The following is a 13,472-nucleotide window of genomic DNA, read 5'->3' as shown; positions in this document are numbered from 1 at the left end:
CTCATCCCTCTTCCAAAGGGTAGACTTAGTATATTTGTTGGCAACTATTTTCTCTTCTCCAGAGTCTTCCTGTGTCCAGATAAATATTGCCAGGTCTGTCAACCACTTCTTCCGTGACGTGGCTCCCAGACCTCTGCCATCCCATATTTGTATAGTTAGATTAGGAAACAAAACAAAAACTGTTAAGCTCAGCTGTTTTTATCACAGTGAAATTTCAACTTCTTAGTCTCAGCCCATCATCCCAGCCTACCTAGTTGTTTGAGAATGTTGTCTGTTTTCCTTGAGTCTTGCATTGTCTGCACATTTGGATCATGGAGCTGTGGAACTGAACCTAAAGGTGCAGGTGAAGAGTTCGGGGGCCCCAGAGCATGCTCTGAGCCTTCAGTGACACATGCTCATAGGCCTCAGATGAAGATGCAGACTGTTCGTATGACAAATGTCGAGGCGGCCTGTCTAAATGCTGGGCACACAGTAGCTTTATAAATACCAACGTGGTGGGGGAGTGGTTGTCAGGCTGTGTGACAGGGAACCGACCCACACCGTGCACATCCTTTGTTGGAGGAAAGTGGCTCTCATGAGCTCATTCACTAGGCAGCATCCACTGTATTATATAGTGTGGTCATGAATTAACAATGAACGGTCCTAATTAGGCTGTATTAAAAACACAGGTTAAGGAAGAAAAACAGCTGGGGAAGCATGTTCTAACTGTGCTGCCTGTAGCCCAGGTGGCCAGAGTTGGGGCTGTGGCACCAACTGCAGGGACAGTCTTCTGGGAAGCAGGTGTCCCACCCATTTGGCCCGAGAGAAAATATATGTTTTCTCAGCACCACCTTCTACTCATGCCGTCAGAATAAGAAAAGTGGCTCTGGCTTGTTCTCCCTGCTTCCTCAATTTCACGTGGAATGATTTTACTTTATGGCGGTGAGTGCTTCAGTAAGCATTTGCCTGTGGGGCTTGTACCGGGAGGTGGGAAAGGATGAAAAATGCAGCCTAGGTTGGCTTCATCAGGATGTGAAATTGACTGTGAACAACATGATTGATTAAAGACCGCTGTTTGTGCCAGTTGAAATGTGCACACAGTGCCCAGCAAATGACTCTTGCTCAGGGTGGCAGGAAGCTCCCTGAGGGTGGTCGGAACCACCCCGTCCTCTGTGTCTCCCTGCTAGATGCCACGTGGAGGCTCGGCCGGTGGCAGAGGCCAAATAACTGTGGCTCCAACAGTTTTAATAAAAGATCATCCAGGCATTGGGAACATACTTTTCAATGGCCACAGTCTAAATTAGGCACTCACCAAGACAAAGGATATAAACATGCTCATTGATACTTTCTTTGTCCCCCTTTACAAAGATGGAGAAACTGAGGCCTCTGGAGTTGGGGTGACTGAGGAGTTAGTGATGGATGACACCTGAAAATATGAACCCGCTGCTTTCCGCCCCCTATTCCTTTTGGCACCATGAGTAGAGGGATGAAACAAGATTTGGAGGCAGAGGTTTTAAGGAAAGGGACCAAGCTAGGAGGCAGGGGCCTGGTGTGAGCCTTTCCTGCAGGTGACCCGAGGCCAGTTACTGCTTTCGGGGCTTAGGTGGCCAGTGCACTTGGAGCCACACAGCCCTGAGTTGCAAGTGTGGCCTGATGACCAATTAGCTGTTAGACACTGGGAAAGTTACTTTACTTCTCTGAGCCTTAGTTTCCTTTTCTACAAAATGGGGCTAATAATACCTCCCTCATAAGGTGGTTGTGAGAATGTGGAATGTGCCCAGCAAAGTACCTGGCAACATCTAATGCTCAATAATTGTTTATCCCTCTGCTCCGTGAGAGAGCCCAATCCATTTATGAACAACTCTGTGAGTAGAAGGCTCTTCCCTCAGCTTTCTGCAGAGTTCCCCTAGAACAGTGGTTCCACAAGTGTGGTTATTGGACCAGCAGCATCTCTGCCACCTGGGAATGCATTAGAAATGCAGATTCTTAGGCCCACCCCAGACCTACTGGATCAGAAACTCTGTGGGATAGGGCCCTGCATTCTGTTTTAACATGTCCTCTGGGTGATTCTAAAGTGGGCTCATGTTTGAGAATCAATGTCCTAGAATTTCATGCTTCAATTTTGAACAAATTAGAACCATGTAGTCCTTCTTTCTCATGAGAGCATGTGAAAGAGGCAGCTGAGCATTTTGAAAAACACTGAGGTGGCCCAGGTTTGTTAACTATATGAAGGTAAGAAACTGTTATTATAACCCTAAAGTAGTAACAGGCTGTTCTTCTGCCCATATTCCTATGTGTTTGAAAATAGATCCAGCAGTTTACAAGCTTAGAAGCCTGAGCAGCTTTGCTCTTACTGTGTTGCCTTTGATAAGGTAGCTTTATGACGGCAAAAGGCTCCTGCCCTATAGCTTTCTTAAGGTTAAAGCTCTAAATTTAGCTCTGAAGGAAGGTCTGCAGGCTCTGGACCATTTGATGAATGGCTCCACAATATCTCCAGGCTGGGACCACCAGAGAAAGTAAGATTTAAATAAAGCTACCAAGGCACCTTATCATTTCCCCCCATCAGATCTGCATATTGTTAAAAAATCAAGTGCTGTCTGTAGCCAGCTCTTTTAAGAAGGCAGCAGTGCATAAAGTCATTCTGAATAATGAAACGACAGGAGTGAAGTGGGTGCGATGGTGCAGAGAGTGCCAGGGCAGGGGTAGGGGCCTGTCTCAGATCCTGAGCAGCACCCTAGGACTAGAGTATGATGCACAAGCTAGGTCTCTAAGGAAAGAAACATTTAACCTCCAGTGACCTTGGAGTAGAAAATGCCACCAAAGCAGAGCAGTATATGCATAGGGTGGGGGGCTGGTATTCAAAATATCTAACAAATGGTAAGGCGTGGGCACAAACCAGTCAATCCAAAGGCCTGATGCTGGAGAAGGTTCTGGATGCCCCTGCAGAACCAGTTGTTGCCCCTTTCGATGTTATATCAGAGGACAGGTCATGAGGGAGAGCCTAGGACCGTGGCTTTTACTAACTAATAGGGTAGCATATCCATCTGTTAACATCAGGTATCACCTCTCTGATGTGTACCAGCTGAATGTTAGCCCTGAGGGTACCGTCTAAGCCAGTGGTCAGGGTCGGTGAGAGGAAATATATTCTTTGGTCCCTAAATCCACCAGTCACCAAGTCCTATGACTCTTCTGCAGCATCTCCTAGAATCACCTTTTCATTCCATTTTCCCTTTGGATATCCTTCTCCGAGCCTGCCCATTTGCAAAGGCCCTCTGTGAAGGTCAAAATTCATCAGCCTCACATTGCTCTTCAGCAGGGTGGTGACGTGGGCTGTTATATATGCACCTGCAACCCCAGGGATATGGATGGTTATGTTGGTGGCATTTAATAATCATAATACATCCTTCACATTTGCAGACTTAGGCTCCAACCAAAGAGCCTTTGTCTGAGGAGGTGAGACTGGTTCCTTTGTAGCCTCATGGCTCTCAGGAGTAATGAGAAGCTCCTCTTGTCCCTTTCTTAGAATGGCTTTAAGTCACTGAGTGACATTGCTGCTCCATGACACCAGAAAGTAAGAGTCCATCTTTACAGCTGTAGGGACCTAAGAGCCAAGCTGACAGGGTCACAGTGTTCCTTAGCCCTCGGGAGAACTGTGACCCAGCAAGGTGATGACTGAGCAGTGGATGAGCAGAAGGAACAACAGGCAAGAGGGCGGCAGAGCCTCTGGCTAGGAAACTTGCCGGAGTTAATGGAGGGAGGAAGGTAGGGCATTGTTAATGGTAGATAAATGATATATTATTGTAGATAAAAACCAAAGGGCAGACTGAAGTTCTTCAAACTATTTTCCAAATAGAATTCAACCTGACACCCTGGGCTTGGGATGTGGACTCTGGGCCCTTTAGAGGCAGTGCAGCTTAAGCAAGAATATTGGTATAGGTTAGTAATTTTTATCTCAGAGTGTTGTGAGGATTCACTAAGGTTGTGTATTCTTTGTAAACTGTACAGTAGATTGCATATTCCTCATAAACTACTCGCATGTGGACAAAGACTATGGTGCTGGCTGACTGGGAGGAGGGCAGGAAGAAGTCTTCCCTGCAAAGTTTGTTCATATTGCCGGTCACCAGCCATTTTCTTCTAAAAATGGTTAACAGTAGGATGTGGCCTTTGAAAAAGCCCTGTTAGAGCCAAGATGGCGGCCACAGCCTCAGGAGTGTTGCCCAACCTGACAGCAAGTGAGCCTTTGATGGGGTAATTGATAGCTCATACACAGTTCAGCAGCTCAATTAACTCCTCTCCCATTAGGAAGGATTGATTTCTTCCCTGGGACAGGGATTTGTGCTGATTCAGCTGCTGAATGCTCTGCATGGTTAAGAGCTCCTACCGTTGTCCTCCTCAGAGGCCCCAGTGGAAGAAAGCATGATGAGGGGAGCCCAGTGTTAGTCTTGCACACAGCAAGTCCTCCTGCCTCTAGGGAGATGAAGGACTGAAGACCTGTCATCATTTAAAAAATGAATCGCATCTTCCTGCATCTTTTATTTGAATTCCTTGGGGCTTATATAGCCTAGGACATTGCGGCAGAATACCGCAAGCCTGTGATTTGCTAATGTTCCAATGTTATATTTTTTTCAAAAAATAGTTTTGGGAGGACTTTATTGAGAAACAATTTATGCACAATAAAATACATCCATTTAAGATATTTTCCAGTTGTATATACCCTTGAAAACATCCCCATAATCAAGACGTGCAAAACATTTTCATCAGCAGCAAAGATTCCTAGTGCCCCTTTGTAATCTGTCCCTCCCTCTGCTCCAGCCCCAGGCAACCGCTGACATGCTTTTTGTTACTATAAATCAGTTTGCATTCTATATAAATGGAATAATACAGTATGTGTTATTTTGTCAATGGCTTCTTTCACTCAGCATAAATTTTTTTTTATTATGGTAAATTATACATAAAATTTAGCATTTTAACCATTTTTAAATGTACAGTTCAGTGGTATTAATTACATTCACATTGCTATGCAACCGTCACCACCATCCATCTCCAGAACTTTTTTATCTTGTAAAACTGAAACTCTATATCCATTAAATACTAACCCCCCACATCCCCCAGCCCCTGGCAACCACCATTCTACTTTCTGTCTCTATGAATTTGACTACTCTAGGTACTTCATATAAGTGGAAATCATACGGTATTTGTCCTTTTGTGACTGGCTTATTTCATTTAGCATCATGTCTCCACGGTTCATCCATATTGTAGCATGTGTCAGAATTTCCTTTTTAAGGCTAAATAATATTCCATTATATATATATCGCACATTTCATTTATCCATTCATCTGTCAATGGACACGGGTTACTTCCACCTTTTGGCTATTGTAAGTAATGCTGCTGTGAACGTGGGTGTCCAAATCTCTCTTCTAGTTCTTGCTTTCAATTCTTTTGGGTATATGTGTGGCAATTCTATGTTTAATTTTTTGAGGAACCTCCATAGGGTTTTCCACAGTGGCTGCACCATTTTACAATGTTACCTTTAAATAAAGTTTTTCATTACACCTGCTGCTTGTTCTGATTCTCCCTTCACTTTCCAGAAAACCAATTGGACATATCCTTTGACTTCTCATGGCCCTGCGTGATGATGGTCTTTTCCTTCACTATTCTGAGCTTCTGCCTTTCCAGTCCTTTCAGACTGATGTAATTGCTCAGAGAATTGCTCAGCCATAATAATCTCAAGTAAAATTACCGTGCTCGCTTTCTATTAGCTATAGTCATTTCCCTCTGTGTCTTACTTGTTTCTCATTAGCTGTAGTTATTATACAACTCACCAATATCCTGTTAACAACATCATGGTACAACCACCTACATCCTATTAACTGCATCTAGTATACCGCCTACACTGGTCCTCTTAATTGAATCTATTGTGCTATACATCCTACTTCTATGCATTTAGCTATATCTGTCAAATAATCTGTCCTACTAACTATATTACCCAATCTTTTGCAACTGCTGTCTAACTTACTAACTTCCTGTTCATAATATCTTCAGTGCTGCCTGGCTGTCATCTGTTAAACTGTTCGCCTATTTAGATCTTGTTAGGTCCAGATATCAAAAGCCCACTAGGAAGCTACACGCATTATTGACTCTGGGGGCCTAGCTGTGAATGTGTAGAGTGTACAAGGGCCATTAAGAAGGATCTTTTCCTTTGACCAATAACATACTGCCCACCAGGCTTTATGAGCCACATTAATGGAGTGTGTGTGCGTGTGTGTGTGTGCGCATGCATGCATGCGTGGGCTTGGGGATTTGGGGACATGGGAGTTGACTGGACTCTGAGGATTGGAAAGCCTGGTGAGAAGGGAGAGTACGAAGGAGAAGACAGAGTAGGGAAAGACCAGGGGGAGAGAGGACTGCAGGATGAGGTCAGTGTTCAGTTGGCAGGACAGAACCCATTTTGACGCCATCTTTTTTGTTAATGGCTGACAAGCCTGGATACTGTGCATCATAGCCCTCAGAATGTTGCCAGAATGACAGGCCATCCCAGTTTCTTTTCAGTTTTATGATCCTGTGCTCATCTGAGCCCTGATGAAGAGGAGGCTCTGCCCCAAGTACCCCTCCCCACACACAGACATTTGCCACATCAGTGCTTGGTTGGCAGTTGCCACAGTCTAAGACCTTGTGCCCACAGGCAACGTACAGAGGGTGATGTCAATGTCTAGCATGATGTCGATGTCTATTACAGGGCCAGGCACACAGCAAATGCTCATGAAGTGTTTGTTGAATACTGTGGAAGGGTGACTTGTGGAAGCTGTCTTTTCCTTGTCATCACATATGTTACTCCTGAGGAAAGGATAAGGGGTCCTTGGCAGCCATCCGGTACACATTGGGGTTACTGTCTGTAGGAACACTTGTGCATTAAAAAGTCCAGCAAGAAATCTCAGGTGGTACTATAGTAATCCTTTGCATTTCTGAAACACTTTTTAAAAGCACTACCAAATCTATGATCTTCTTTTATTTCAAATGCTTTTATTTATTTTTGACCTCCTATTGTGTAGATAGAGAAACTGAAACCCTACTCAGGTCTCATAATAGAGTCAGAATTACAAGTCTCCTAACTGCTATCTAGCTGCCTCTCTGCATGGCATATGGTAACATTAGGGAGAGTTTTCGGGGCCCAGGTGTGGTCCAAACTGACGTATATGCCTCACCTCTGGGCAATGTTGGGACGTTCCCCTTTACAGTTCTATGTGCTGGGCAGAAGCTTTCACAGAGATGTCCCTTGACAGCCACAGGGCCCAGCACAGCTGTGCAGTGCCCCAGGCCCAGCTTTGTGTAAATGAAACATCCCCAATCTGCCACCTTCACAGCCAGCCTCTGGGTTCTGTGTTGACCAAACACCTGCTGATGCCTCACCCTAAACACAGCTGAAGTCTGGGACTGCTTCCTGTGCCTGAGGCCCCCTCCCCTCTTCCTGCTCCCTGAACCCACTGAGGAGCAGGTGTTGACAGGACCCCAGGCATCTGTGTCTGAGCCACAGAGGTGAGAGATCTCAGGGCCTCCAGGCAGGATGAGTACATCTTGAAGCTTAAAAAAGTACCTGGCTAATAAAAAAAGACAAAATCGTCCCATTTGCAACAACATGGATGGGCCTGGAGCGTATTATGTTAAGTGAAATAAGCCAGAAAGAGAAAGACAAACACTGTATGATCTCACTCATATGTGGAATATAACCAACACATGGACAGAGAAAACTGGACTGTGGTTACCAGGGCAGTGGGGGTGGGGGGTGGGCACAAGGGGTGAAGGGAGTCATATATGTGGTGATGGACAAACAAAAATGTACAACCCAGGGCCGGCCCTGTGGCTTGGTGGTTAAGTGCGCGCGCTGCAATGCTGGTGGCCCGGGTTCGGATCCCGGGTGCGCATCGAGGCACCACTTCTCCGTCCATCCTGAGGCCAAGTCCCACATACAGCAACTAGAAGGATGTGCAGCTATGACATACAACTATCTACTGGGGCTTTGGGGGGAAAAAATAAAATTAAAATAAAATCTTTAAAAAAAAAATGTACAACCCAAAATTTCACAATGTTAGAAACCATTAAAACATCAATAAAGGGAGAAAAAAAAAAAAAGTACCTGGCTATACTGGGCTGAATAGTGCCCTCAAAATTCATGGGTACCTGGAACCTCAGAATGGGACTTCATTTGGAACTGGGGTCTTTGCAGATGTAATTAGTTAAGGATCTTGAGAGGAAATCCAATGACTGATATCTGATAAGAGGAGAGGACGCAGGGAAGAAGGCCATGTGAAGACAGAGGCAGAGACTGGAGTTATGCCACCATAAGCCAAGGAATGCCTGGGGTCACCAGAAACTGGAAGAGGCAAGGAAGGATTCTCCCCTAGAGCCTTTGAAGGGAGTGTGGGCTTGCCAACACATTAATTTCAGACTTTCGGCCTCCAGAAGGGTGAGAGAATAAATTTCTATTGTTTGAAGCCACTAAGTTTGTGGTAATTTGATCCAGCAGACACAGGAAACTAATATACTGGCTGACTAGTAGACAGGAGATGGGACTGCAGGGCTGGTCCTAGAGCAGGCTGTCGGGAGTCTTCTGCTTCTCTCATTTCTCTTGCCTTCAGGGCCCGGGAGAATTCTTGTGCCAAGCCAGTCTAAGGAGCAAGTTGAAAACAGGAGTTAGGAGGAAGACCAGGGCTTGGCCTCCCTGTTGTCACTCTGATCCTGGTGGACAAAGACTCCTGGGCCCTCGCACCATTATTACCACCTTTCTTTGGTGCCCACCATGGGCCAGGCACCATGCAGGTCTTTATATCATTTCACACAATCCTGACATCTTAGCTCAGGCTGCCGTAACAAAATACCACACACTGGGTGGCTTAAACAACAGACATTTATTTCTCACAGTTCTGGAGGCTGGAGAGTCCAAGATCAAGGTGCTGGCGATTTGGTTCCTGGTGAGGACCCTCTTCCTATCTTGCAGATGGCTGCCTTCTCACTGTGTCCTTATATGGCAGGGAGAAAGAGAGAGAGAGAGAGAGAGGAAGCAAGGTCTCTGGTGTCTATTCTTACGAGGGCACAAATCCCATCATGAGATGAGAGCCCCACCCTCATGACTTCATCTCATCCTATTTACCTCCCAAAGGTCCCACCTCCACATACTATCACATTGGGGTTATGACTTCAACATATGAATTTGGTAGGGAACACCATTCATTCCATGGCACCTTATAAGGACACTATTAAGTAAGTTACTCTAGCCCTCCTAGTTTTATATTTGAATTCATTAAGTTACTCAAGGTTACACAGCTGACAAGTGGCAGGGCCAGGATTTGAACTTGTGTCTAATCCCACTTCAGAGCCTGCACACTTTACCACTATGCTATACTGATGGGACCTATGTCATATTAATAATAATAGCAGCTAATGGTTGGCATAGCAAGAGAGCCTGCCAGAATTATAATAACCTTCATTGGCTCCCCACTGCCTCCTCCCTACTTCTATCCCTACCCTGCCTGCCCCTCCCTGTGTAGTAGCCACATCACATGATCTCTGTTCCTTGGATGGCCAGTGATGTGCACACTTTAGGTGATCTCTCTGGTAACTTCTCCTTGACCCTTTCCATCTGACAAACTCTTGCTCATCCCGCATGGCCCAGTTTAAATGTGCTCTGTATACATCATTATCTAGCGCATGTCACATGGCTCATAAATCCCAGTGGTGTGTGTTTGTCTTTTCCAAGCTGGAGTGGGAGCACCTTTGACATAGGACTAGATCTTTTTATTTTGGCATCTAGTACCTTCCACAAAGGTACTGGCTCTCCAAAGCCTCCAATAAATGTTTTAATAAGTGAAACATGTACAAGACATAGAGATCATGAAGTAACAAATACTCAGCAGAAAGGACTTTTAATTAAAAAAAGAAGAAGAAAGAAAAGAACATCAGATATTCTAAGACAAGTACTTATAGAAGAAACCACTAAAAGCTTTGAGTTTTGAAAGCAAATGTTAAATTTAGGCTCTCCCTTCTGTGTGCTTACAGATGGCACTCAATTCAATATAACGGTCAATCTATATTTTGAGATTTACTATGGGTCTCATGGAGTGTTCTTCTTTTTTGATTATTAAGTGCTTTAGTTTTCTAAATATGTATTCTTTAAAAGCTTGTCCTATTTCTAAACATAATTTGCATTTGTGATAGCATACCCCTCGCTTTATGCTGATCCCAATGGAAATGTAGGGTTTAACTTGCTGATGTTCCAGTTAGAGCAAGCTTTCCAGGAGGTGGGTGTCTTACGCATAAACTGAGGCCCGTGTTGTTTCTTGAGTTGCCTTCTCCAAAGGGGGCATTTTGCACCAGTGGGAGGTCCTGCCCCAGGCATATCTAACCACTCTTCCTTCTCTGTCCTCCCCCTGCAGGCTGGCCGTGGGTGACCCTCTCTGTCCTGGGATTCCTGTACTGCTATTCCCATGTGGGCATTGCCTGGGCCCAGACCTACTCCATGGACTAATGCTGCCAGGCCAGCCTTTGCTGCCAGTCTCCAAAGCAAATGGTGCTTCACCCCGACCTGGCACCCCAAGATAAGCTCCAAAGGACCAGTGCTTGATCTGCTAATCTTTTGTTGAAGTTACCTTACTCCAAGACTGGAAACTTGAGCTCTCGTAGAAAATTGACAATCAGAGAGTCTTCTAACTATGGGGACTTAGAGATCACCTCCCCCCAGCCCCATCATTTTCCTGTTGAGTAAGCTGGGGTCCAGAGCAGTAGAGTGTCTTGCCTAGCTGCACATGGTGACATTATGGTCTAGAACCCAGTCTCCAGAGCCCTTCAGGTTCTTTCTCCTTTATCAAGAATTAAATGTAATGGACGTTTCTTGACTGAGGCACAGAAATCTTTATTAATGATAGACCTTTCCTCTACTGGGCAGTATTTCTGAAACATTTTGGTGATATTTAAGTGACCCCTTCCCCATGTCCGGCAATGTAGTCTCTAGAATCAGCACTGGGGTTTGAGCTACACACTTCAGCTCCTCAGCAGGGAGGTGACAAAGCCACAGCTGTGTTTCTAGTTACCCAAAGAAGATAGACTATGTTCTGTGGCATTCCAAGGAGTCAGTACCCCAGGAGATCTGTTCTTTGAACTTCATCAGGGTGATCTACGTTTGGCTGCTTGTTTCCTAGATTTGCAGAGAAGTATAAACATGGCAGTTCCTCTACCTGACAATTAATCATTTCCCAATAAAGGAACAGAATTAAAAAATCCAGGGAATAGTGTATCCACAGACGGGTGCTATCAAGCAAGTCACAAAGGGGAAGGATGGTTTCCTGTGGTTTTCTCTCCTCTCTCCACCCAGCGGTCATCTTCCCACTCAGCGGTTTATATTTTGTTTCGAGTAAAGTGGAGCCTTTTCTATCACATAGATTATTCACTTTTTGTAGAATTATTTTAAATATTTTTTGAGGAAAATGTTTAAAATCTGAACACATATAACTCTTAATTATTTACTCCTCTGGAAAGATGCTGACAGGCCACTAATGGCCCCAAGTGGTAGATAATTTAGAATACTTGTCTTTGGCTTTGGATTTTTTTTGAGAGGGCAAGGGGTAAGGGAAGAAGCTTTAAAATTTGAATCCATGGTGTACCCAATTATGAGAGAACTTAGAACATCTCAAGCACATGAATTCAATTGTTATTAAGTGAAAGGTTCACTTGGACCTGTCTGTGCCACCCTGTCCAGTATTACTTGGTATTGTCCTTGTGTCCTGGCTGTGGTTATTAACTCAGTGAGCTATAAACTCCTCAAGTGCAGGACCAGTCATTTTGCTGATGTCCGTTCTTCCTAGCCACTCTGCTTGGAAGAGAGAGGGGAGGAGACCAGATGTGGATGGCATGGGGTGGGCACATACTGTGTTAGCTGCAGCAAAGGACAGAGGCCAGGGGTGGGGGGCGGGAAGACCGGGTCAGCAGTCGCCTCAGCAGCTGGCTTGGTAAAGGAGGAGACATGGGCAGGTGATTCTAAGGTGCTGGGAAGTTTTAAGAAGGAGATGAGGCTGAGGAAGAGTGAGCACTCAAATGAACATAGTGAATCTTCATGGACTAACACTAATTCAGGATTTGTGGGCAGCCAGAGGGAGTTTGGCTGAAGTTTACGTGGAAGGAAAGGGCTTGCTAAGGAAGAAAGGGAGTGTGAAGATGATTGTAGGGAATTCTCTGATGTATGTACTTATATAAATAATACAAAGGATTCTGAACTCTTCAGAGACACCATTTATATAAAAACAAATAGGCTTATTCATTCATTAAACTATATTGGAAGAGTCAGTGAATATATTTGAAAGTAATAATCCTGAATTTCTTTTAAGCTGTTATATGATTTAGAGTGGTTCTCAGGAATTAGTAAATGGTTACTGTATTTAGCTATATATTTGAGGCCTGATTAACCAACATGTGGATTATCTAGGACCATTGTTTTTTTTACTTGAACCTCTTGCTATTCCCCAACTGTAATATGAAAATGATAATACATCTTTCTTCATGCATATGAACTAAAATCTTGGAGTTGCTTTAAGTGAAAGACTCTTGAGGTGCCTGGGCAGACAGAACAGTTCCAGCTGGGGAACATCTGACATGTCACTTTCCATAGTCATCAGCCCTGGGCAACTTCAGGCACGTGGCCTAGAAACAACTAGCGAAGGTCTCAAGGTCACTTCCAGCCCCAGGATCTTCTGACCCCAACCTAGCTATGCAGGCAAACCGAAGATCGCCAAGCATGATCGCCAAGACAGTCCCCACAGAGGCAAGCATGACATCTGAAGGACAGCCAAATCCCGGTCATTTTGACTAATTCTTGGGACCATGCAAGAAGACTTAAAAGTATTTTATTATTTCTTCTGATTAATTTGTTTAAAGTGACAGCAGAAAACCTCTTGTTCTATTAAAGACTGCAGACCTAGAAAGAAAATATATCAATCATCTATATAATTGTATAATCTATATATTGAGAGAATAGTAATTTAGTGGGAGGGGGGTTCCCCTTAGAGAAATGGAGACTGCTTACTTGCTTATTTGAAATAATAATATAATTGTTGACTAAGTATAAGAAATTAGCCATAATACAATGAGTTTGTTTTCTAGCAAATGTACCAGACCATATCATACAATAGGGCCAACTATTGAGAAGCCAGATTATCTTGACAGCACTGGCCTGTCTGAGTACATGGCGAGAAGCCTCTCTGAGGCCTTTCTTCAGGGAAATTGTTTTATTCTAAAACAAACCAACAAAATCCCTCTTTTTTTTATAGTTGAAACCCATTTGGCACTCAAATTTTAGAATCTGTTATTTGAGTCTATATTACTAGTCCTTTTGACTAATTATAAAAATTATATTCACATAAAGATTGTTTTTCACCACTGAGGATATCTAAAGAATATAATGTTTAGTGCTTTATTAGGTGAGACTTTTGAAATGAATATTGATCATTTGG

At 44.1% G+C, this 13,472-nt stretch overlaps 1 protein-coding gene across 6 annotated transcripts in view; it reads left to right on the top strand.

Annotated features, from left to right (window-relative positions):
• Positions 1 to 13,472, top strand: part of HHAT (hedgehog acyltransferase) — a 319,575-nt gene that overhangs the window by 299,405 nt on the left and 6,698 nt on the right. For 3 of the 6 annotated variants that reach the window (XM_014783326.2, XM_087439450.1, XM_087439479.1), the window contains one exon: positions 10,407 to 11,918. The exons of 1 other annotated variant lie outside the window; for it this stretch is intronic. In XM_014783326.2, the coding sequence (XP_014638812.1) occupies positions 10,407 to 10,498 (92 nt within the window). In that variant the 3' untranslated portion in view covers positions 10,499 to 11,918. Of the gene's footprint in view, positions 1 to 10,406; positions 11,919 to 13,472 lie in introns of those variants that run through there. 2 more of the 6 variants (XR_015554405.1, XM_087439456.1) reach the window with 2 other exon arrangements.

Source organism: Ceratotherium simum, chromosome 2 (assembly GCF_057802395.1).
Source record: "Ceratotherium simum simum isolate JZ-2026a chromosome 2, ASM5780239v1, whole genome shotgun sequence".
NCBI classification, from domain to species: Eukaryota; Metazoa; Chordata; class Mammalia; order Perissodactyla; family Rhinocerotidae; genus Ceratotherium; species Ceratotherium simum.
The sequence above is the reverse complement of the archived record's forward strand: the minus strand, read 5'-3'. Positions and strand labels throughout refer to the sequence as shown.